The following is a 26,241-nucleotide window of genomic DNA, read 5'->3' as shown; positions in this document are numbered from 1 at the left end:
AGTGTGCCAGTGGCTCAACTTACCCCATAGCCTTTGGCTCACTTTGCCCCATAGCTACCATTTTGGAAAAAATGGCCCAGTTTAGCAATTCAGGCTAATCTTTAGCGAAGGGATTAACATGGTGTTATACCTGAGTAAATCACCAACATGTATAATATATTTTTTTAGACCTGGATAAATTTGCTTTGACCTAACATTCATTATTCCTGACATGCAGAAAATTTACTTTGATAGGGAAAAAACTGTTTTTGGTGTAAAAAAGTACTTACCACTTCTCCCATGTGCTTCACTTCATCACAGCAAGATAGAAATGATGGGTACTTCCTGAATTTATGGTCACATGACAAAACATAATCACAGTTGCCAAGATACAGGGGGTGGGTCAACTTACCCACTGGCTCATCTTACCCCACTCTCCCCTATGTCAGTACTCAAGTAAATGTACTTAGTTACATTCCACCACTGCTTACTAGTAGGCTACCACTCACTGAGAAGGCACCCATTATAAAGGGATTATGTCATAACTAATGCTTTTGTTGTGGTTCATAAATAATGTACTAATACCTCATGGGTCAGTGAAGCCATTGATATGCAAAAAAGCTTTTAAATACGCTGCTCCTTCTTCCCGGAATAATGTACAGAAGGACCTGAAATTGTCGGTTGATTACTATGGAGGAATTTAAACCCATTCTAAAGGATCAAGAAAGTGGCCCTCTATAGGATGATGTGATTGTTCTTGAATTTCTAAGAGGGCGGCACAAACATCTCATCAACCTTGAGTGCCACTTTCTTGATCCTTTAGAATGGACTTAAATTCGCCCATAGTAATCAGCTCTGACATATAACAACACATTCTGAGTTGCCATGCTAATAAAAAATCCCATTGGCAGGTGTTTAGCCTTTATTTTTGGTAGTAATGGAATTATATATATGTTGGCAATCCAATACTAAGTGCTCATGGGTTTCTCACTTTCTAATAAGTCATCAATAAGATTTCTGCAGGCATTAATAAAGGGTAAATCAAGTCTGCAACTGTTAAGTACTTATGAGGTGTTAACAAATGGATCTTCTGCAGCCCTTTTCTAGAAATAATTGTTCAAACAGGCAGAGTTTTCACAACCCAATATGTATTCTTATTAACTGCTTATAACTGATAATTAAAGCATTAGAGAATTATTTATTAACCTTTAATGCAGTCAATTGCAGTTACATCTTCCAAAGTAATTATAAAGGCCCCTTTAGAAAGTGGTACAATATTGTTATGTTTCATGGTCCTAACCTAAAGTGATGACCGACCACATGTAGTGTTGTTAAGCAAGATCTTACAAGTGGAACATGGAACCAGAGACGATGTAATGACATGCTGCACCTACGGACATTTTGTCAAGTGTACTATATTTAACACATATTGACAATATAAAATAATAGTAATAATGAAATAAGGCAAACACAAAGGCTGAATTTCGACAGTTTATTATGTTGAAAAAGAAGAGAAAAAAAGACATGCACAGATTAAAATTAAGATAATTATTTCATAAGACATGATAAATCATTTAAAAATATTTTGCATACAAATAAGAAAAGAGAAAATCATTCAGCATATATATCCATATTTCTGTCACACAGCATATCTGTAATATAATAATATTCTTTGCACTGATTTTACAAACAAGCTGTAATGTACGACTTTCAACACTGTAGCAGATCTGTTCCAATCTGGTATTCAAAATAGTTTCATGCTCTTTTCCTCCATTGAATGATTCATCTAGTCTGGAATAACCAAACCAATAAGACGTCACTACCTGCCACGCTTTCTATTTTAAGTAAACACTTGAGTCAGTGAAATAATTCCAGTTACAAACTGACACAGATCTGCACTGTAGCAGCTGAACGTCAAGGGCCGACCTCTAACAAGGCAGAAGGAATGTACCACAAATAAATATAAATACTTCATTTTTCCTTCCAACAGAAAAAAAAAAAAAAAACACGTAAAACATTCTTTTCTTTAATAGGAAAAACAAAAAAGATAACACCAAAACAAGGAGTGTCAAATCACACAGTACCTTCAAGATGTACAGTTTTGATAAAAGTTAGTAATTTGAGGTTTTGGTAAACAGATTGCATCACGGTAAACATTGGCTGACATCCGCAGGTTCACCATCTCGCTGCCACTATTTGAAGGAGGGTAAATTTGGCACTTTTATGCTGATGTCACCAATGTTGATGTTTCGGGGCATTTCCGGGAGGTTCATGTTCTTTACAGCTGATACGGCACGAGCAGGCGCTCCTGCAATACCGGCCTATATACACACACACATACAAAACACACACATGGAGGGTTGATAAGATACAAATCATTGAATCAAAAAAAATACGCTGTGCACGACAACACATTGAACAGTGAACATTGGACACACACAGACGGACACACACTGTGCTAAACAGAGTACTAGACAAAAACAGTCACCTGCTGACAAAATGCAAAAGCACTGACAGCTACTAGGACAGACAACATGTGCAAATGTACATTCAGATGCTTTCATAGCTTCGTATGCACATGCATTATTTGGTTCTATAGAATGATTTACATCACAACCAGAGCCAATTATGAATCAACTGTGAGGACACACTGTACTACACCATTCACTTAGTTGGATGTACTGAGCAGTACTGGACATTCATCAAATGGACAAAAGGCAGCATTGCTTGGAAAGTGAACCCACCGGACTCTTGAGGACCGATAAGGGCAAAAATGCAAGGAGAGAACTGGGTAAAGCAGAAAAAATGGATTTGGATATGAAGACGGAAATGATGTTTGGATAGATAGGTATGTATAGAATTTCTGTGTCAAATTAACATGATATTAGCCATAATAATACAGGTGATACTGTACTTCTAGTGGGCTTAATTACCTCTGGAAGGACTACACATGACTAGCTATCTAAATACATATTTGTGAATAGGGAGTGCCATTTACACATCTGGGCGTTAACTACTGATGACATGAGGAGGTTGTAAGCCTGGTAGTACTAAACTACGATGGGAAATCTATTCTCACGGACAGAGGAGGCACTCCACTCTAACACAATGAATCTCAATGTGAAACTGTATGACAGCAATTTAGTTTAGTTTTTAAAGAAAGCATCAAGGTAGTTTAGCTTTGTGGAGCAATAAAACACATCTGTGGAGAGTGAATGATGTGATGTTTTTGTCTCAAGTGTGAGCAGACATTTGAGAATCAGTGCGGTTAGAGATCCCCGACTGAATCTTTAGCAGACAGACCCAAAAATGGCCAAAAGGTCACAGAGAACTGCATGTTCTCATTGGCCTCGGTTAGGAACACATTCGAAGTTACGAGCAGTCTCGTAAATCATTTAGTGATATGACACACAGAAAGTATGTCTGGAATGTCGATTTATCCACTTCACTTATTTTCACAAGGTTATTTCAATGGACCGTTTGTCTTATGGGGCATTCCTCCTTCTGCCAAGAATCAAGGAGACTTGTGTTGGGAGGAAAGATGACCGTGGCGTTAACCGAGAGGAATGCTGATTCAGCACACGGGCTCGGTATTCAGGAGCCGGACTCGAGATGGTTTATTCCTCGCAGTGGGTAGCCTGGAGACCCACTGTGCAAGTCCATAATAGTGGGTTGTTAATCAAACGCTGGGTGACTAATAATATGGACAGAAATAGCCACACCAGCTGTGTAACACACGACAATGGCTTGATTCTCTGGTCTATGTAAGTCAGAGAGCCGTATTAAAGGCTGGAGCAGTAGCCCATCTCTTGTCTGTGGCGGACAGCGGAGCAGAAGAAAAACCGGGATAAAGAGTCTACAGTAGAGGGTTTTATTGTTGGTTTAAGGCAAACTACATGTGGTTAAGAGGGTGAGACCTTAAAGGAATAGGTCATCAGTTTGGGTAATATGCGTATAGGAAACAGCTAGCCTGGCTCTGTCCAAACACAACTACAATTTGCCATTTTACCAGGAGTTATGCGTCCAACTGTGGTTGCGTCCCAAATTCCACACTAATATGTTATTTAGTACGTGTTAACAGCATGTGAGATTTTTTAGTGTGTCCGAAACCTTAGTATGAATCCAATAGTACGGGAATTGCATACTATTGCCTGTGAAATATTACAGTATGAAACGCCGGACACTAGAGCGGCATAAATATCCCACAATGCAATGCGGTAGTGACGACAACGTCCATAACAGACGTTGCGGGACAGCTCTGTAACATCAATAACTGTATGTATAATATTCCACTTTGCTAGGTGTGATATCTTTTTCAAATTAATTCAGACTTTGATTCTCACAAATCATCCTTTTTTTTCACATGAGGTCGGCACGGGTTACCATGGTTACATGTCTCCGACCGGCAAGAAGGCTCTCAGAAATTGGCGATGTAAATTACTGCTCAGTGTGTCCGAATTCCGAAAAGATACATACTACTGTTTATTCAAACAAATGTATGTTGAATGATAGTTCACATATTGGGAATATAGTGGATATGGTGCCTTCAAATGGGGTGGTGTTTACCGTGTTTACGAGTTGGGCCCATATGAACGCCCCCCTCATGTTGTATTCACGACCCCGTTAGTGGAAAGTTTCTGAAAGCTCCGAGTTCACGACTTGTGACGTGTTTGTTGCCCATGGAAGTTAATTTTTCGGTGCATAATAAGTTAATATATTGTAATTTTAGTCGTATATTGTTTTTCTTTTTAATTTATAATAAGTCTGAGGAAAATGTTGATATTCCCAACGGCCTCATCTTTTTCCTCTCTCGTTATGCCTTTGCATTTCCTGCATTATATACCCCACTTGCTAGCTTGCTAAATTGTTAGCCTCTGTGGCTTCTAGATGCTGACAGTAACGTTAATATTGCCGTTTAGCAGCGGTATTCTTCGCGACTTGTCCACTTGAACGCCACGCATATCGTGTACACGGAGATGAGATTAAATAATGAACATATTTTCTAAAAATGGGTTTAAGAACTCAGAAGATAATAAAAAAGGCCTTTTAAAGCAAGAGACACAAAGAGTTCTGTAGCGTCTCTAGTCTGTTAGATTTATTTTTATTTAAACTACAGTGGGAGGACAATATAATAGGAACACCTGACATTATGTATAATGCACCGCCACAAACTACAGCTTCAGAAATGATCTTAGAGTTGAACAACCACCTCTCGGACACAGTCTCAACAGCAGTTCAACGTTTCAAACTTTACAAAGATAATATGTATTTATCTACTGTAATAGATTGCATTATACTGTCAGCTGTTTCCATTATCCAGTCCACTCCCCGTACGCTCAACCACCAGTGGCATAATTTTTGGGTCTGCCATGAAAGATTCCGACTGTATGTTAGTGACGTCAGTTTGCTATTACATGGAGGGCCATATGGTGAGACTCAAGGGCGGGGTGTGGGGGGAGTAAACTTCAGTTAAGGTTACAGTACTTGGTTGTAAATTTAGCAGTACCTGTGTCTACCTGTCCTGCCTGGTAGACTGAAAGATAAACGTCTGTAAAGAGAGAGAAGAATGGAAAGAACTAGACAGGGTCAGGAAAAAGAGGAATGAGGAATGTTAAAGCAGATTAAAGTAATTACAGTTTATCTCCACAGAAAAAAGTGATAGGACCTATCGTAGACCACATCTTTAAGAGCTTTTCCCACAATTATTTTTGTAGCAAAAAAAAAATAAAGATAATATTTGAGAAAGTTTGATGTAAAAAAAAAAAAAAGCATGAATTCCACTTAATCAGTCTTGGAAGGAGAACAGCTCATTCCTTGTTCCCAAGACACTGCCCTATAAATGGCCAATGTCATTTTGAATTAGCATCAGTGTGAAAAACACACACTGCGGTCTAGGGTAGGTCCAAGAGGGAAGGACAGAGCAGCTCTGATGATCGTAGAACAGTAAAAGACTCTGCTTACAGAACAGCAATCAAAAAGAAGATTGTGTCTCATTAACAGCGCACAATGCAGGTCAGATTATTAGAAAAAAAGTCTACTTTGTTAACACTAAATTATCATTTTAATTAAAAATGTTAGAGCACACAATTGAGGTCAGCCAGTTAAAAAAACTGACCCTTCACTTTGTCGTGTAAGCAACAAAATACAACAAATTTGTGCAAGTCAGCGTTTCTTATTGAAAACATTGCCTCAATGTTTAGACATTTAGTGCACTGTAAGCATTTTAAAAACAAAAGCCAAATCAAATTATAAGTTTTAGGACTACTAGAGGCTAAAATCCACATTATGCAAAACAGAAATGATTTCATGAAATTGTCTCTGGCTGTCTGTCTGATTAAAACTTCCCAACAAGTAAATGAATGTTTATCTGCTAGCAGAAGCTGCATGGAAAGCAAAGCGATGTCCTTGCATAGAGCAAACATCTAAGCAAGGACACTGGCTTATAGATGTAACAAAAACACACTGGAAAAGCATTTACTAAAAATTCACATTCTCCTCTAGAATAATAAGAAGGTAAAGCCTACAAGCAGCCTGTTTTCATGAGTATAATGTCAACTCTACATGATATAAATAGGATGGTGATTGTGAGATTCCGTGGTTAATGGTACGTTAAGTTAAGTTTCCGTAATAATGATAAATTGATGACTATGATGCTGTAGGACTGAGGGATACGGGAGAGGATATGTTGAGTCTTGACCTGTGTTGAGAGCAGTGCAGCAGCGAGAGGAGAGAGCACAAACACTCAAGAGTATAGGTAGGGAGCATCCACAAGGTCACTGGAGAGGAACATGCAGGGTGCAGCATACACACATGCCTTCATACTGGATACGATACCGCAGAGAGTACTGGAGGTAGGATCATACGTGTCATACAGTACATACAGTGGACGGGGCAGGGTCATGCTTACCTCAGACTTCTCCATCTTGTTCTGGGCATCCACCTGTGTGATGATTTCATTCATGTTGGTCTCCAGGACCATCCCACCCATCACCATCTCCGCCAGAATGTTGTGGACCTGAGAAAAATAACATGCGACTCACGTCTTAATATCATTAACCAAATATTTTTTAACAGTGATTTGCATGTGCTTCAAATTCCAAATATTTAAAGTGGCAGTAGGCGGTGTATTTTTGGCATCATTGGGCAAAAATTTCATAATAACCTTTCAGCATATTGTAATTCAAGTGCTCTGAGAGAAAACTAGACTTCTGCACGTCCTCATAGCTCTGTTTTCAGGCTTTAAAAAATCTAGCCCGTGATAGGAGACTTTGACCAATCACAGGTCATTTCAGAGAGAGAGCGTTCCTGTTGAGCGCTCCTGTTGGCTGTGCTCTGGTTGGTGGGCGGTGCTTGGTATTTCCTCAACTGTTCTCAACTTGGCTGCCGGGTCAAAACATTTGAGGAGAGAAATAGGCATTACAGTAACATAATATTGATTCATATTTGATCAGCGCTGCCTAGTTTGACAGTTTGGTCGGAGTTCACGAGTGATTGCGAGCTTGAGACCGGAAGGTCGCCGATTCAATCCCCTGGGCCGGCAGGATAAATCTGGGTGGGGAAAGTGAAAAGCAGCGCTTGCCCCTCCCTCATTACCAGCACTGAGGTGCCCTTGAGCAAGGCCCTTAACCCCAACCGCTCCAGTGGAGCTGCTCAGTGGCCAGCAGATCAGACTGTGGTTGTACTGGGCAGCTTCCAGGTGTGAATGTGATCAGGGCGTTCCTGAAAAAGAGAGCATTGCTCTCAGTGAACCTCCCCCTGAATAAATAAAGGTAAAAAAAAAAAGAAGAAGATTGACAGCTGGCTCATAGGCGGCAGCTGGACGGCAGACTCGACTCTGATTGGTTGTTTTTTCTTCTGTCTGTGAAATCTTGCAGATGCCGTTAGCAGCACCGGCGGACACGGAGGCACATGATTTTTTTCAGATCAGATTATGATAAGAAAATCTCACTTTTCAGCCGGGACAGGACCGATTTTTAAAGTTTCTTCACATTTGTGCTTCGGCAAGCCCAGTATTCATCAATTATAACTTCTTTGATGATACATTTTATACTATACAACTGTGTTTTACTAAATTGTCATTCATTATCTATTTATATACCAGCCTCCATTTCATGAGTTACAGTTGTTGAAAAACAATAAACACATTATAGTGTGTTAAAATCTGCGAGAACAATAGATGACAAATTTAAATTGCTTTTTTTGTCCGAGCAGCAGCCTAAAACTCAAAGATAATCAGTTCACATGAGATCATAGAAGACAAAGACAAGCAGCAAATCCTCCTGAAGATGAGAATGTTTGGCAATTTTGCTTAAAAAAATTGCTAGTGATGAATCAATTCACAAAATAGTTGCTGATTAACTCATTGATTAATCAGTTAATTGACTAATCATTTCAGTTCTAATAACATGTATTTAAGTTGTTTTAAAGAAGTTGCTTGTAACAACAAACATGTAGAGTCACAAACCAGTGACGACTGTGCAAATTGCTCAACTACAAAATCTGGGAAGTCACTGAAAATCTGTTAATGTCACAACAGCTAATCCGTTACAACACAAGACACCAGTCACCAGATAAATGTGACACTATAATACGAGGCAACAATAACCCAGGGTTTATATTACAACTTATTTCTACTTTCTAGGATCAAACAAACATTAAAGAAGTTTTATAAATATGCAACACGTTCTCATCCCAACTCGTCACATGCTGACGCTTTGTCAGACCCTCAGCTTCACTTTTCAGTTGCAGTAAACACGTGCCTAATATGAATTAAACAAAAACACTTGCTTAGGTTTAGGCAACAAAACCCCTTAGTTAGGTTTAAGAAAAACACTACATTGGGTACATTGGTTGGGCTTAAAATGACTATATTTGTACAGTAAAAATGACACGGAACGTTGTGAACAGGGGACATGTACGAACAGTTGATTGTAACGGGACGCCCGGGACATGAAGAGCGGTCTCCTGAGTTTGTTGAACGCATCCACCTACCCTCCCCGACCGCCCGCTCTGTGTCTCATTCACTCTTTAAATTATGTCACCACGGCACTTTCTCTGAGCGTTTCCTGTTGCTGTAGATGCATTTACATTGTAGTTAATGGAAAGCCTGGTGCGTCTCATACCGGCGCTAAAGGGTTCCTTGCACATCGGTATCGAATGTTGACGCCCGTGACAAAAACGTCGGTATTTGACGCTCTGGGAATGAGAACAGGCTGAAATACGTAACATCACAAAGAGGTAAACAGTTTCAAAAGTATTTCCTACCTTGTCTACATGGAAAATTAAGTCAAGCTCACAGACGTTCTCAAAGCATTTGTCGAGCGTCTCCACAAATACCTGAAAATAGAAAGAATTTAATGTAAAAAAAACAAAAAAAACAGATTTGCCATTGATTGTAACACAAAAGCAAATCAATAATTGAGAGTGTAACAGATGCACTACTACTGTACGGTTCCCCAGGATTTTACCTGGATTAAGTCTAAAATTCCTAGTTCACTCTCCGAGGAGTCCACACAAAACACAAAGTAGAGCGTGGCGTAGTGTCTGTAGATCAGCTTGTAGTCTGATCCGCCAATCAACCTGAAACACAGGGGACAAGGAAACATTACACCCGTCCTCCTGAGGCAATACATTAAACACAAACAAACACAGTGATCATCAGGTCAGTCACCGACGACAGCACATTTACATACGATCTTTGTCATGTTTATGATATGTTATGACACAGGAGCATAGGGGGGGGGGGGGAACAACAGGATGTTTTTGATCAATAGTCAACATATGTAAAGATATGATATACTAACATGAGAAGATATAAAAGATGTTTATCTAGTCTGGGACTGGGTTTGATAAGCCCTCAGTGATCAATGGCTTGAGCCACAGGAAATGTTGTAACCCCCCTAATCCTGTGTAATCCCCCAAATAGAAATGTGAATAAAGTGTTTTTTGCTTGATGTGATAATACTCAGTGGTTGTCTAAAGCTTAATGTACACTAAAATACAATATTTCTAGAACCACGTGGCAATTTGAGGCGCCAGAGAGGGAAAAAAAGTGCAAGAGTAACAGGTGCGATCGGTGAAGTTCCCCAATGTAAAATGATACCTACTCGGTTCCTCATTCCCTGAATGATAGATGAACTTTAAACAAACACCGTTACCATCGATAAAGCCCTCTGAGCCTTCCTTTATTGTGTGAAATGATCTGAGTATTTAGACACACTTGTTATAGTTCCCACACTACATGCTTGCTTACATTCCACCTTCTAGGAAATTACAGACGTTCTCATCTCTTTTCGAGACCAAGTGGAAGGTTTCCCTGATGATCTGTTGCTCCGTGTCTTCATTCTGCGGGATGAACGAGGAAACAAGAGATGGTTAAACAGAGACAAGATGGTAAATAACGTGTTGTTTGTGCACTTAATTGCCTCCAGTGAGCCTTTTCATTACTTCTATCCAGATGACTGGGCTGGCGGGTAAATTGACATTTCCCTTCACCTCACTTTTTCTTTAATATATGCATTAGTTCTGAGTGAAAAAACATGATTTATATACCAACCGCTCTCTTTGTCATGTCTAAACATACGCTAGTGCCCCCAGGCTACACAGGCAATGATGTCATTTCAGGAGCTGAACCAAGGCAGGCTCATCTTATTGTTTGCTAATGGATGAGATTCTGTTTAAAACCTCAAATATCCTCGGGCGTGTTTTGCAAGCACTAAAAGGCTTAAAGAGTGGATTCATAGTTGAAGATTTCCTGAATTAATAGGAGGGCCAAAGTCCCGTGGCACAAAAACCAGACTCAAGTTTCATTTGGTTTCTCAATAACAGACTTCTGCATTGGGATTAAACATATTTTAACTGATCAAAATGAAAATGCACACTCAAGGTAGGAAGAACCCAGAAACATATGGTCTGAGGTAGAGCTGCAACAATTAATCAATTAATTGCCAACTATTTTGATAATTGATTAATCAGTTTGAGCAATTTTTTAAGAAAAGAAATTCAAAATTCTCTGATTCCAGCTTCTTAAATGTGAATATTTTCTGACAGTAAACTGAATATCTTTGAGTTGTGGGCAAAACAAGACATTGTATAATGAAAATAATGGTTGGTGGCATCCCCAGTCTGAGGATTTTTAATCCAACCTTAAATCCTCAATCAAAAGGTTATAATCTTGTGTGCAGCTCTAACATTAAGCCAGCCTCACCAAAGGGTGCTAATGTCCTCTCGGGATGCATAACAGGTCAGTGAGCACCAAGGAGAGAAGAGGCCGTCCAGTATGCAGCTGGCTGGAAGGCTGTATTGGTCATGTGACTTGTAGCACGGGACTAGTAGGGATACGGTACTCACAGTTTAATGATACAGCTGGAAGACTGAAAAACAGCAGCATCTTTTTAAACTTCTAGATTCTGGTGTTTTAATGGACTCTGGTTTCTGTGCGTCAGTCTGGACAACATTTGGCCTTCTGAACCTGCAACCTTCCTCTAAATGTTGGCAAAGTACGAACAGCAGTAACACCCCTCTTCCTTAATTTCAGTGTGGGAAACATTAGAAATTCAAGGGCATACAGGTGGCATAATGGTGCAGACACATGCTATATAACCACATTCCCCCACTTTGTTACATGTCATATCTCTTTCTCTCTCTCGTTCATGTTTCCTGTCTGCGTCTTCACTGTAAACTGTCCAATAAAGGCCAGAAAATGTATCTTATAAATACTCTATAACACACTATAATGTAGTTGTAAGCACAGACAATGTACAGTACGTATCAGCAATTATAACGTCTCCTATGAAGATGTATTTTATAATATTACATCTGTGTTTTTATCTGTTCACACACACACACCAGCCTCCTCTTACAGGTGGCCACAGCAGGAGTTATAGCTGCTTACAAATACATTAAAGTGTGTTATGTATTCAAGGTTTATATGCTGCTTATGAATACTAAAGAGGGGGATTAAAGTAAAGTGTAAACTCAAAGCATGTGATTACACAAAGCTAAGCTAACAAAGATTTGCAGCTGTAACATTGTCACTAACTGTATATGATTAGATATATTATACAATGAAGCACTGAAGCAGCACTAAGAGTTCATAACTTAACATAAGTAAATAAACTGTCTGCTGAAAATAGTTTTCACAGCCACCAGTACGTGTGAAATATTAGACCCTGCCAGCCAGTAAGCCGACACCCCAGCGTTCAATAGAACAGATGGCGTCTACATAGCCGTCTTACAATCCAATCAATTTCAATTCATCCTCCTGAAATACAAACACATCCATGTGTATCTCAATAAATAGATATTGGAACACGCTGAATGAAGCAACACTGTTTTAGGCCTGCACTTTTTATTTTAATCATTTGTCTATAAAATGACAAAAAATAAAATGTGAAACATTCCCAGCATTGTTTCCCAGAGCCAAACGGGACATCTTTGAATGTCTCGTTTTACCCGACCTGCTGTCCAAATCGTAGATCTGAAACCATTAGTCAATAATCGATTGTTTTTGAGTGATTTTTCAAGTCAAAATGCGAAACACTTGCTGGGTCCAGCTTCTCATACTATGTGAAGATTCGCTGCTTTTCTTTGTCTTATAATGATAGTAAACTAAATATTTGTGTGTTTTATACTGATGGTCGGACAAAAAAACAGCAATTTGAAGGCAGCGCATTGGGCTCTGGGGAATTTTCACAGTTTTCTGACATTTTATAGACCAACTGATTGAAAAATAATCAGAAGATTAACTGTGAATGGAAATATTTGTTAGTTGCAGCCCTAAAAAACAAAGATATTCACATACTAACATACAACAAGTGGTGAAAGAAGTACTCATGTTGTACTTGAGTAAAAGTAACAATGCCACAGTGTAAAAATACTGTTACAAGTAAAAGTTCTGCATTCAAAATGTTACATAAATACAAAAGTATTACCATCAAAATATACTTAAAGTACCAAAAGTATGCAGAATGGTGCATTTCAGAATAATGTATATCATTGTATTATAATTATTGCATTAATAAATCATATCTAAACCTATAATAATGCATCATATTTTCTTTGTTAATTATATGTTGTATTACATGTATTAATCTAAATCTGCAAGATTAGTAGCAATAGTAACTTAAGTTATCAAATAAATGTAGTGAAGCCTCCTCTTGGTCCTGATCACCTGATTGGAGCTCAGCTGGGTGAATCTGCCTTTTCCTTTCACGCTCTGCAAGCTTGGAATGAGCTGCGAGGCATACTTAAGTTGAAATTGTTACCCTCACTTGACATGTTTGAAAATATTTTAAAATCTGTTTTTACAGAACAGTGTAGTTGCTTTTAACAAGTGACATTATTTTTGCATTGATTATTTTAGCCTCTGATTCCTGGATGGTTTGTGTCTGTTGTTGTGTTTTGGTATGTTTTTCATTGTGATGTTTTCTGTCCCTGTTTGTACTCGTATATATGAAACTTTTACTTGATGCCCATCTTGACCGGGACTTCCTGGCAGAAGAGATATTGTACGGGATGGGACCTTTCTGGTTCAATAAAGGATGAATAAAATCAAAAAAGTGCAATATTTGCTTCTGAATTGTAGTGCAGTAGAAATATAAAGTAACAGAAAATGGAAATACTCAAGTAAAGTCCAAGTAATTTAATTTAAACCTGCAGTAGGCAGTATATTTTTGGCATCATTGGGAAAAAAATTCCATAATAACCTTTCAGCATATTGTAATTCAAGTGTTCTGAGAGAAAACTAGACTTCTGCACCTCCTCATGGCTCTGTTTTCAGGCTTTAGAAAACCTAGCCCGTGATGGGAGACTTTGACCAATCACAGGTCATTCCAGAGAGAGAGCGTTCTTTTATTGTTTGCTCCGGCTGGTGGGCGGTGCTTGGTGTTTCCTCAACTTATCTCACGGGTCACAAACTTTCTCATTTTACAGCTAAACAGCACACGGAGATGTTTCTGAAAACATTTTATGTGACAAATAGGCATTACAGTTAAAGAATATTGATTCATATTTGATCAGCGCTGTCTAGTTTGACCGTTTGATCGGAGTTTGCGAGTGACTGACAGCTGCTCAGAGACGGCAAGGCTCCAGCTCGGCTCTGATTGGTTGTTTTCCTCCGGACTGTGAAATCTTATAGATGTCATTAGGAGCACCGGAGGACAAATTACCTGTCTCGTGCACTACTGTCAGGATATAGTGACCATTTTATAAAAAATATTTTTTTTTAAATCACATTTGCTCCTATACTTGAGCTATAATTGAGTTATTCCACCACAAAGAAACCTCAAAACTCACATTTGAGAAGCTGTTACCTGCACATGTTTGGCCTTTTTGCTTAAAAAAAATGACATAAAATTATTAACTGATATTGAAAATAGTTGCCAGTTAATTAAATTGCTCGGTCTAGGAAGTCACCTTGCTATTGTAGCAGCAATATTAAAGAAGGGGCAGGCAGCCAACCTTGAGATATAAATCCAATTATGAGAACAAGCCAACACAGCTTGCTGGCCAACAAAGGATATTACATAAGCGGTTAGCTGTATACCTGCATGGAGCCACAGTATTATTCATTGCAGGTAGGTCTCTCCTCCATGTTGATGACAATAAAGCTGATTGAACCAGTGAAAGGCTGGAGAGAGCACGAGACACTCACAAGGGCGTCATTACAGTCATGTGACCCAAACAGAGTGAACTCACTCCTCTGTGTTCATCATCTCCAATAACAGCTGGATTTAACACCAGAAGTCCAGTTTGTTCATCACCAACAGCTGGATTTAACATGAGAAGTCCTGTTTGTTCATCAACCAACAACAGCTGGATCTAACAGGAGAAGTCCTGTTTGTTCATCAACCAACAGCTGGATCTAACAGGATTTGTTCATCCAGCCTCTCAGCAGACATGTGAGAGCCTCGCACACGTTTAATTATTCATATTGTATAGCGACATCCTACCCGCACCAGGGTCAGTGTGAAACAACATCACATCACTGGGAGGTAGTAAAGTAGCATACACACCTTCTCATTCAAACTGTGTGACACATTACACGAATGCATTCAAGATATTAGCTACATCGGCTTCAAGAAAACATCACACAAAGTATGTAAACAGCCACGGATTGATGTTTGTAATCCACTTCCGCCTCTCTGTGAACACTAGAGAGAGGTAAATAAATAAGATGCTACTCACATAGTGCTCGTAGAATTTAGAAAGCCGAGGTTTCCCGTGGTTGTTGAATATTAAGATGGCTCTTATCATGATTGTAGCTGGTGGAGGGAGGCGGGGAGCAGAAAGGGGGTCAGTCTGAGAGACTGTAGTCCGGCAGCTCCCGGAGACCCGGATCAGATTCACGACTAGATCCCGGCTCTGTGTAAAGGTTAATACGGGATAGCTTGGAGCTACACGCTGCTGCTACACCTCCATCGTCTCTTTACGGAAATATTCCACGTCAAAGGACCAGTCATGCTCTCCTCCTCCTCCTCTTCCTCCTCCTCCTCCTCCTCCTCCGGCTACAGCAGCCGAGATGGGTCAAAAACCTCAGCGCTGCGAACCGCAGAGGGAAAAACACAGAGAAACAGTGATTAGTTATTCCTAAGAGTGATACTTGAATCATCCATGCAGTGGCGCAATACAGTATGATAATAATAATAATAATTATTAATAATAATAATAAGAAGAAGAATATTATAATAATAATAATAATAATAATAACAATAATAATAACAATAATAATAACAACAATAATAATGATAATATAATAGTAATAATAATAATACAAAATAATAATGATTATAATAATAATAATTGTAATAGTAATAGTAATAATATTAAGAATGATAATAATAATAATAATAATAATAGTAATAATAATTGTAATTATAATTATAATAATGATAATAATAATAATAACAATAATAATAACAATAATAATAACAACAATAATAATGATAATATAATAGTAATAATAATAATAAAAAATAATAATGATTATAATAATAATAATTGTAATAGTAATAGTAATAATATTATTAATAATAATAATAATAATAATAATAGTAATAGTAATAATAATAATATTAAGAATGATAATAATAATAATAATAATAGTAATAATAATTATAATTATGATAATTATAATAATGATAATAATAATAATAATAATAATAATAATAATAAATAGGTGCCTGTCTCAATTTGTTGTGTTTTGACAAATATTTAGTGTTTTAATTGTTTTAAGTATTTATTTGTTGCAGTCCTATTGTTCTTTCCGTTTTGATTGGGTCTTACAAATATGATTTATGCTACACCATTTATTTCAGTTACTTATTCAAATCTAATTGGAAACTAGTTTTGACCCCTAAAATTTAAACTAATTTTGTTAATTAATAACAAAATAAATGAATAATCTTAAATTGTTGATTGATTTGCCCATTTATATACTCGTGCTTGTTGTTTATGTATTCATTATTTATGGTTATTGTAGCCTTGTTGTTGTTTAGTTTGGCTCTTTTTCTCGGATCTTTACACTATTATTGATTGATATGAATGATATCAGAAAGTGTATCATAAAAATAATAAATAAAAATCACTAATCTATCACTACTATCACTAATAGTAACTAATAATTCACTACAAAATTAGATAATGCAGTAACTTTTGCACAACAGCAGCAATAAATCCCTTACAAAACATCTTGGGGCTTTTAAGTAGCCTGTATCCTGTAAAGTGACAGATTTTTTATTTCTTCTTTATTAAATTTGATTAATTCTAAAGTAATTCTTATTATTTTATCCTTTTCAATGTAATGTAATGTTCTGTTTGCCACCCACTAATTTGTCTATTTGTTTGAAGTGTAACAAAATCAACTTTTTTTTATATTAGTAAATTACACATGAAGTCACTTTATTACGCTATCAATTGATCCTGGTCCAATTCTATAGTGTTTATTACAACAGAAGTTGTTTTCAGAGAAATTTCAACAATTCAAATGTTTTCATCCAGTTCAATGTATTTGAAGCATGCTATGGTAATAATAATATAATATCAAAAATAATAATAATAATAATCATCATCATCATCATCAAACATTGCAGAATAGTGGAATAAGTAGACAAAATTGCATTCACAATAAACACACATAGTAGCTCTAGAATTCTATTTAATAATACTTTAAAAGTAATGAGTGTAGTAGTGCTGTTTTGTCATGGAGATGGTTTAAAAATGCATACAAATTGTCACATAAATTGAGAAAAGTCTGCAGTTGGGAAATTTTGTTGTTGTTTTTGATTTATGGACAAGTCAATAACTGTTCTGTTGTTAGTATGAGCACATAAAAACAAAACCGTGCATTTAGAAAAGTGAACTACTTAAAATGAACAAAAAAAACATCTGTGTCCAAGTTTTGGGAATTAAAACAAGTGTAATATTGTTTCTTTTTCAGATTTACAAAGCCATTGGGATTCCTGGACCTTGCAGACATGAAATGTGACAGTGTCAGTGCAGTTTGAGACGGAATGATTTACTTGTACTGCATAAAATGGTTCATAGCCAATGGAGATAATCTATAAACCAGCACATGTAACCTTGCTCAAGCCAAACAAACGTCATATTAAAGTATTCTTTTTTTAAAAGATTTACAAAACCAACAAACCAGTTTAAATGTAATTTTCTGTGAAACCAAACTGTCCTAAAAGAGCATCAGTTTAATAACCCTTTATTACTGGTACCAGCTTGGTAAAGTAAGTTTTAGCCACCAGGTGGAGCCTTAGCATATGTGGTATTGATGATGTGGCAGCTCAGAGGAAAACACACCACAACCTCTGATGCAAAGAACAGTCTGAACTTTTTATGCTATATGTAACCACCTTTTTCTTCAGCCAAAAGAGGATTGTCCTCTGACAGACTGACACTGACAGACTGTTTCCCTGCTGGAACATCCAGAACAGCTGTGGTTTGGAAAACCTGTGGTATCCATTTCCAAAAAATGTGAAAAGTGTGCTGTTCCTCCATATTCTCCAATAGCAAGGGGAAGACATTGAACTCAAGGTTGCAACTGAGTACTCTGACACTTGCAGTGGTATTTGATATGTTGTATTTCTGAGCAACCACTGCTCAGAAGCATGCAAGAGCAAACACTTTGTACATTTTATCTGCCCAATATTTGACCAACAATAACCTGAACTACTCTATCTGTCATGTTGTTTTCTTTCTTCTTCTTTTTAAGTGGGTGGAGCACTTTGACGTGTGAATGACCCGTGTATTTATGTGAAGGAATGTGTTGTATTCACAAGAACGATTTATGATTTAGTGGGAGCTGAGAGATAGCCGGACTGTCTGACATACGGTGCCAAGGACACGCCGATTACAGGATGTTGGGTGTGATATCAAAAACATGGACAGAAGCATCACTCCTTGTATCTGATTGTCTGTCTGTGTCTCGTTTTGTACACAAGTATATCTTAGAGAATTTGTTTTTTTTAACTTAATCATGCTCACATACACAAATGCACACATGCATTTGTTCAATTTGCCTCCAGTTGCCTGCTGATCTGAGTCTGAAGGGTCACATTTCAGATGGAAACGGTGCACTGTTACAGTTAGTTAGTTAGATAGATAGTAACTTTATTAACTTCAAGGGACATTCCGTTATAATTGCCCAACCATATACAGCAGCTCCTCAATGAGGACTTTTACTTCTGGCATTTAGTGGACTATCCTTAACACTTTCTCACATAACTGAATAGTTCCTCATCAGGCTAAATTAGTTGAGTAGTGTAGTGTGCAACAATGTTTCACTCACACCCTGCACATGCATGTCTTTATGGGATGATCCATCAGATTACCTTGTTTGGTTTGACAAGATTCCCTAAGTGAGGTGACAAGGACACACAGGTCAGTGCTTTGTTGAATTAAGTAAACCATTATCTGCAGTGTTAAAGAATCACTTTCCCTTTGTCCTGTTCTTCCCTTTAGATATTTTAATAACTACCATTTTCATCCCTTTTCGTCCCATTTTTTATATATTTATTTATTATTTATCAGTTTATTTGACAGGGACAATACATAGGCATTGTTACACTTAATTAATGTGCAACCGATGCAAGGTATATAGGACTTCTAGCCATAGCTAATTTGCAGGGGGCTTTTAAGAAAAAGAAAATAAATAAAAAAATACAGAATAGCACATCTTACATAAAATCACATAATACAACATCGTACATTACAATCAATTTACATATGTGCTGTATGTTCCCAATCAATAATCAGTGGATCAAATAAAGTTCTCATAAAGAGTTTGGTTGCACCTAGTTTTTCATGCGTTTGCAAGAGTTATGGCATATAATCTCTTCACTTAAATGCAACCAAAACAAGGGTGATTATAGGAATAAAAAAATAAAACCATATTCAACCATTCAACCTTTATTTTCCCACATTTTTTCTTTTCCATTCCCACTTCTCTGCACACAAACACACACACACACACACACACCTTAGGCAGGGAATTTCTGAGGAGAGTGCCCATTAAAAGCAGACTGCACATCTATTGTTGGAGAAATGCCTCAGTGAGAAAGAGAGAGAGAGAGGAGAAGGGGGAGGTTGTGTTTGTGACAACGTGGTGGAATTGGAGTCAAAGAGGATTAGTCCAAGTTCTTAATGTGTGAGATGAATGCAGTTTTGATGAAAACGTGCAAAATAAAAAAAAATCCAACATTTCTATGGAGTGAGGGTGTTGAAGATGCAGCCTACATTTTTTCTCAGTATTTCATTCTGTGCTCATAACCCAAGGTATTTAAATGAGACTGTGTGCTGTGGGCGTTCACCTTCTCCCATAATGGTACAGTCCAACACCAGCTCCTCGCCCCCAAATTGCAGGGACAAGCCTATAAAAAGTAAACGACTGTACAAAGTTGGTAAGAGAAACCTGTTGTTTAACCTGAAGAGAAATATCTGAAAGAATAAAAGCTACTGCAGAGAGATGGAGCACACCGAGGTGGTGAAGCCAGAGACTCTGGATGACCTGATCAAAATCCTGCATAAGATCTTCGAGGGTGACTGCATCAATGTGGAGGAGGTCCAAGATATTATGGAAGCATATGAGAGCAACCCTCAGGACTGGATGAAATATGCAAAGTTTGACCAGTACAGGTAAAGAAAACAAAACAAGCCTGCTTTCACAATGCTTCTGATATTTGACAGCAATTTACTAGTAATCAGATATAACTCATTTATTATGCTGATGCACTTTGCACTCTTTGCTCTGCAATCTTAATCCGTCACTTCGGCCTAGTGGGGTTTAACTTTAGTCCAAATGTGTTTTTTTCAATCATATTATTATGATATATATTTTTAAACTTTTGTTCATATTGTGTCTGCTCTTAATTTTTATTGTAAAAAAACAAACACTTTTAATAGCTGCTCTTTAAGTCAACCTGCCCTTGAAAAAATATGATGAATATAATGCATTTAAAAAAATTCAAATTCAGATGTTAAAATGTCTATAATTAAAAAACAACAACATATAATTGAATGAAAACTGTGTTGTTTCCAAACAGAATAGCAGCTTCGTCGCGTCTTATTTGAATAAAAGATTAAAAAAAAACAAAAAAAAAACAGAATTCATATGAATTAATAAACGCCACTTAAACATAGAGCTGATATGCTCACAGGAAACAGTTTATTGTGGATGTTTATCTGTGCAGTGGAGGCTCCTCACTACAAAATATGGGAGCTGCTCTATTCAAGCGGTTTCAATAGCTCCAGTGTTTTGATCCGAGAGGGCTGAATGGAGGGAGGGTGAGCGGCCGATCCAATCAACACAGAGAACCGACACACACCCGACTGACTGACTGTCTGTCTGTCTGTCTGTTGTCCACCAGCGAGCTGCAGCTGCCTCCATAATATTTGCAGACTGACTGAATCACACATACGTAGCAGAAAAACGTGTAGACACAACGTCAACAATATTTACAGAGCAAGCAAGGACGCAGGAGGTCCTATATGACACGAGCACATTATCTGTATGGAAATAATAAAAAACATTATTATTAAATATCAGGGACTTCTCTGTTGTCAAGCTGGATTTTAGTGCAGGTGATAGATTATAATTCTGTTTTTTTACAATAAGTGGTGCATTGCAAGTACAATATCCTCCTGGGAACCGAGTAAAACAAGTCTTCCAATTACTTTTTTTGTGTTATTTCCTTCCTATTTAGGGTTAAAAGAAAATCTTACAATTTAGGCTTTTTAAACTTTATTTTTTATTTTACAGCATGTCCACTGTAGTGTACCACAGGACCATTTCAGTGTGAAAAGACTAAAAAAATGAACAGATTATGGCCGTAGAGTGATATTAAACCAAGAATACATTCAAATTGATTAAAAAAAACACATGCCATATCACCTGGGCTGGGTCTCAGGAGGATATAGGTTTACTTTGTGGAAACTGGTGTTAGTCACATAAATGAAAATTTTGATAAAAAAATAAACCTCATAATGCTCGAATATTAAAGCTCACATTGAGATTTGTCCTAAAATGATTCTACATTATTGGAAAATTATTTATTTATTTATTTGTTATAAAAGAGCACATGTTTCTATACTAGTTTGTTTCATGTCTCAACTTCATCAAAAACATTTACAGTACATTTAATTCACAATTTGTGACAAAAAGTTCTCATTTGAGACCTTTTAATAATGCACTGTACGTCTCCACATGTTGCTCCCTGTTCCCTGTTTAACAATTTGTCCTCTTTTGCAGGTACACAAGGAACTTGGTTGATGAGGGTAACGGGAAGTTCAATCTCATGATTCTGTGCTGGGGAGAAGGCCATGGCAGGTGAGATGCTTTCACATGCAAAATCTGAATTAGCCATAACATGATCGTGCATTATTTATTGTAAAATGCAGTATTATCAAATTCGCTCATTTTAATTTTGTATCAACAAGGTCTCCGAGATATTATTATTATACCTGTTGCTTAAAGCTATTAACTGTGTTGTTTATTAAAGGGATTTTTCTTTGGCAATTATTGTATCAAGTTAATAGAGATAAGAGAGTCCAATGTTCTAGACAGAACGGTTGTGTAAATAGATGTTATTTGATGATATCTTTCGCATGTCTCACAATGTCAGCAAATATCACCTGAACCACAAGTCTATGGAAATGGAAACATTAATACAAGTTTGTTACGGGTTGATGATAGCAGTGTCTTTATACGATTGATTACATATTATTTTTTTTCACATCCCTACTGCAGAAGCAGTGTAGTAAAACATGTATCTTTGCTCTTGTAAAACATAGGCGTGTTCCTCAGAAGCACCACTGTTCTCACACCAGAACAATCATGTTTAGTGCCAAAACATTAGTATGCATATCTACTGCAGTAATAGGGATGTGGTAAAAGTAATGGTTACAAATATGGCTGTTGTAGTGTTCAGGAAACAAAAATGTTGTGCAATTGTTATGGCTTATTACTTACAAGATTGTATTGACATTGCATTATATTATGCATGAATCTAGTATTTGCCAGTCTGGAGGAACAGTTGATAACACAAGAAGAAAAAGAGATCCAGAGTTTCTGAAAACTGTCTCAAAATCCTTTACAGGACAGATTTTTATTGTTGCTTTTGGGTCATGAAGGGGGTCCTATTCTGACACTGTATGCTTGTGTGTTTCCTCACAACTTGCAGTAGCATCCACGACCACACAGACTCCCATTGTTTCATGAAGCTGCTGCAGGGTCAGCTGAAGGAGACGCTGTTTGACTGGCCGGACAGTAAATCAAAAGGAGACATGGTCCAGAAGTCACAGAGGATTCTCCAGGAAAACAAGGTCGCTTACATAAACGGTGAGAAACCAAACCGCCATTCACTCTTACTCATACTTGTTTGTCTATGTAGATGCGAAGTCTGAAACTGGTTCTTAATTCAATGAAACACTCACATTATCATGCTGCGTTGATTACAATAGAACAAACAATCACGAGATTACGTGTTATCTCTGAAACAGTCCGGAGAATTGTGTAATAACTTTGCAGAGTTATACAAAAGTTTCCAACCTCCGCGGTTACGTAACGTTAAACTGGTCTCACAGGTCTCACCCAAATCTCTGCTGACTGAGTATTTCTCCAAAGCCAGCAGAGCCCTGGTGTGATGTTTGGTGTGACTGCCAAGAACCGCCTGTGAGCTCCATTTTTACAGCATTCCAGTGGCAAGCGCTGCCTAAATGTATGTGTCTCATTCATGAATGTGTGTGTGTGTGTGTGTGTGTGTGTGTGTTTGTGCATATTTTAGACTCCCTCGGCCTGCATCGTGTGGAAAATGGCAGCCACACAGAGTGTGCAGCCAGCTTGCACCTGTACAGTCCCCCATTCCAGTCGTGCCAGACCTTTGACCAGCGGACGGGGCACAGGAACACTGTCAAGATGACCTTCTGGAGCAAATACGGAGAAAGGACTCCATTTGTAAGAGACTTTTTATGGTTTTAATACTTATGTATTCAATGTACAATAACCAAGGAGTATTTCTTGGTCTTTGGACGCCCCAAATTTTGCAAAGTAAAATTCTGTCGGTGTAAGTTTTGAAACTGTAAATGTGGGAAGTTAAACCCAGAGATATGTGATATTATGACAATATGCACAGTACAAAAAAACTCTTTTAATCATAGCATCGCATGCAAAACACTGACAGCCTAAAGTAATGTTACTATATATGTTAGCATCAACTGAACACAGAGACTCTTGTTGAAGTTAACAGATTTAATTCATAAACATACTATAAACGCCTTTAAGATGTGTTATATAAATGCATAACTGCGTTGTAGTTATTTTCCGATATTACCACATATTACCACCACACACAGGATCAGACAGGCCTCGCCCCCCCTGCCTTATGTGCAGGAAGTGGGAGGTTTTTATAGTGCCATGCTGCCCTCATTAAGCACAGCTTATATAATATATAGATGCAATTAAAGCAGCGCCCCTTAAAGATTCAGCTCGTTAACAGAAAGTTTCCATTCCATGTGTTTCCATGTGGTGCTGTTTCAACAAAAATGTCGCTTTAGCAGGCAAGACATTTTTTTTATTGAACATGTGAGAGCAGTTTTTAATGTTCAGGGAGAGACAAATCAAATTAACCGTTTTAGATAGAATGTTTCCTGTAAGATTGTAATCCTGCACATAATAAAATAAATTACAGACAAATGATGTCAAACAAAAGAGCACCTTTAGGACATCTGGCTGCTTCGGCCTCCCTGCCAACAACAGTGGCCTTATCTGAAGTCTACCAAGTTGTGTAAGCTTACCTTGACCATAACACCGTCAAGTTAGTGCATTAGATTGCAACACCAAACAGAGGAGATAAGATAGTAGAAGTACGTAAGTGTGCGTACACAATGAACTTAACTCACTATATGGCCCCAGATCTCAACAGTTGTTGTGGTCTGAGGTTGTTTTTTCTTTTTTGATGGATGACCAATTAGGTGCTTTATTACACAGACTTTGAATAACCCTTTTATAGCATTGGGTAAGACAGCAGGAAGAGTTATATATGTGTAATTCAGTGACTAATGACCTGACCCCACGGTCTAACTTCTTCTGATTTCCACTCTTTTCTTAGGAAACCACACTCTCACAAGAGAACAACTAATGGTCACCAGAGGAGGCTCCGGATGATGTTGCATTTAAAATGACAATGTTGTGAAAATTGATTCAAGGGAAACTGCTGGGGAGGCGAAACGTGGACCTGCTATGACTAAGCAACCCATTTAAAAATCTGGAGCGGGCCGGTTCAAAAGGACAACCCAGTAATTAGAATGGCTTTATCGCTGCCCAGTGTGAGCTTGGCAAATACTGATGAGCGCAGGACGAATGCATGAATAGGCTTGGACATGGATTGAATCTGCCTTTTGTTTGCTGGGCCTGAGGAGAACCTTTCCCAATAACAACATTCCTGTCTATCCACGACCTGTGTAACCACACTTTTGTCAAGTTATGGCCCCATAGTCAGTGAGTAGAGAGCTTTAGCATTTAAAAAAGGGGGGGAAATATTGCTGTTATAGTGTTTAAATTTTATATCGCTAGAAAAGGAAAACAGTTCTGCAATCAACAGTTTTTTGTTATCGATGTAGCACTTTTATAGCTGTATTTACTGTCCATTTATACCACTCGAAATATTCTTAACACCTGTTGAAATTTGTAAAGTGTAACATTGTTTGTATAATCTAATTACAGTACAAAAAAAGTTTGTTCCATTTGGAAGAAAGAAATGTAAAGCTTTAGAGTTGTGTTGTTTTTAAAAGTGCGATGGTTGTAATTTATTTGCAGGGAAGAGAGCGTTTTTAAATCAGCAAGCTTCCTAAACGTATTCAAGTTGTGACCGAGAGAGTCTTTTGTACTATTAGCAGACGACATGTTTAGATAAAACTCAAACCTTTTCTCAGGATTTTGGCATATTTTAATTGTAGCTGTATTTATAAAGTGTGTAGTTTTTACAGCTTAGCACCTCTCATAGCACTGTCAAATGCATGGATGATTTCTGTGATGCAGTAAGTGATTAATTATCTGGCCATAACTGTAGACCATTAAACACCATTACCCTTTCACAGAACTTCATTTTGTGTTGTCTTTATTTTTTGTGTTTTTGTAATTAATTATGTGTCGGCACACAAGCTCATAAAATGCACCAAACCAAAGATACATGTGTGCCTTTTGGTGTGGGATGCTGGGTGTAAAACGCTTAAGCTTCAGTACTTCTTACTGATATATTGTATAGTAAATGCTGGCTAACAACCTCTAATGGTTCATTAATGGTGACATAAAAGTACATTACAATAATTGTGCAGCAATTCATCCGCAGATAAGCCCCGTCTGGCATCAGCCCGGCGAGCAAACTAATGCATGCGTGGCCCTCTGTACTTTGATACGAGGGGGAATATTGATCGGTCATTAACCTGACCAATAAAGAGATTACTGATTAAAGTACCAGATATTCTGTTTTATGTCTGGGCACAATTGGCATCTCCTTGGCGAGCAAACACGTGTTAACTGTGTTTGTATGAGTGAATGAATTTGAAAGATTGAGATAGAGGGCAATCGAAGCAGGCGGGTGTACGTGCAAAGCTCCATTTCCCTGTATGATATGTAGATATAATGGATGCAGCTACAGTGACTATGAGTTTTTATACTTCACCTTGTCCTCTGTATCAGTTAGTCCAGCTAGACTGTTGCACACTTAGTCAACGACCAGATAAGAGAGTAGGTAACAGTGT

The 26,241-nt window shown here is 37.7% G+C and overlaps 2 protein-coding genes across 4 annotated transcripts; one reads left to right on the top strand and one right to left on the bottom strand.

Moving 5' to 3' along the window:
- Nucleotides 1–1,457: 1,457 nt before the first annotated feature.
- ap3s1 (adaptor related protein complex 3 subunit sigma 1) lies at nt 1,458–15,499 on the bottom strand. Of its 3 annotated transcripts, XM_074637383.1 has the most exons (8): nt 15,166–15,499; nt 10,232–10,323; nt 9,447–9,558; nt 9,244–9,315; nt 6,887–6,994; nt 5,486–5,527; nt 2,724–2,766; nt 2,210–2,300 (listed from the first exon to the last, which is right to left on the bottom strand). In XM_074637383.1, the coding sequence occupies exons 1-6, from the start codon at nt 15,232–15,234 to the stop codon at nt 5,492–5,494; spliced, it is 489 nt and encodes a 162-aa protein (XP_074493484.1). In that variant the 5' UTR covers nt 15,235–15,499; the 3' UTR covers nt 2,210–2,300; nt 2,724–2,766; nt 5,486–5,491. The 3 variants fall into 3 exon arrangements, with proteins under 3 accessions (XP_074493483.1, XP_074493482.1, XP_074493484.1); XM_074637382.1 differs by lacking the exon at nt 2,724–2,766 and having other exon boundaries at nt 1,458–2,300; XM_074637381.1 differs by lacking the exons at nt 2,724–2,766; nt 5,486–5,527 and having other exon boundaries at nt 1,458–2,300; nt 15,166–15,494.
- A 4,365-nt stretch (nt 15,500–19,864) lies between these two features.
- On the top strand, nt 19,865–25,580 carry cdo1 (cysteine dioxygenase, type I). The gene is made up of 5 exons (XM_074637380.1): nt 19,865–20,121; nt 21,734–21,811; nt 22,665–22,822; nt 23,268–23,437; nt 24,591–25,580. Exons 1-5 carry the CDS (start codon nt 19,952–19,954, stop codon nt 24,618–24,620), a joined length of 606 nt encoding a protein of 201 aa, XP_074493481.1. The 5' UTR covers nt 19,865–19,951; the 3' UTR covers nt 24,621–25,580.
- Nucleotides 25,581–26,241: the final 661 nt, after the last annotated feature.

The sequence above is a fragment of the Sebastes fasciatus genome, chromosome 6 (assembly GCF_043250625.1).
Source record: "Sebastes fasciatus isolate fSebFas1 chromosome 6, fSebFas1.pri, whole genome shotgun sequence".
In the NCBI taxonomy this organism is placed as follows: domain Eukaryota; kingdom Metazoa; phylum Chordata; class Actinopteri; order Perciformes; family Sebastidae; genus Sebastes; species Sebastes fasciatus.
Note: the sequence above shows the minus strand (reverse complement) of the source record. Positions and strands in the feature narration are given on the sequence as shown.

Excerpts from the sequence above, each read along its gene's own strand:
- cdo1 (XM_074637380.1), top strand. The coding sequence starts at position 19,952 with ATGGAGCACACCGAGGTGGTGAAGCCAGAGACTCTGGATGACCTGATC. Across the intron at positions 20,122-21,733 it reads GCAAAGTTTGACCAGTACAG|GTACACAAGGAACTTGGTTG; the intron begins GTAAAGAAAACA and ends CCTCTTTTGCAG. Across the intron at positions 21,812-22,664 it reads TGGGGAGAAGGCCATGGCAG|TAGCATCCACGACCACACAG; the intron begins GTGAGATGCTTT and ends CACAACTTGCAG.
- ap3s1 (XM_074637381.1), bottom strand. The coding sequence starts at position 15,234 with ATGATAAGAGCCATCTTAATATTCAACAACCACGGGAAACCTCGGCTT. Across the intron at positions 9,316-9,446 it reads GAATTTTAGACTTAATCCAG|GTATTTGTGGAGACGCTCGA; the intron begins GTAAAATCCTGG and ends TTCTATTTTCAG. Across the intron at positions 2,301-6,886 it reads ACAAGATGGAGAAGTCTGAG|GCCGGTATTGCAGGAGCGCC; the intron begins GTAAGCATGACC and ends GTGTGTATATAG.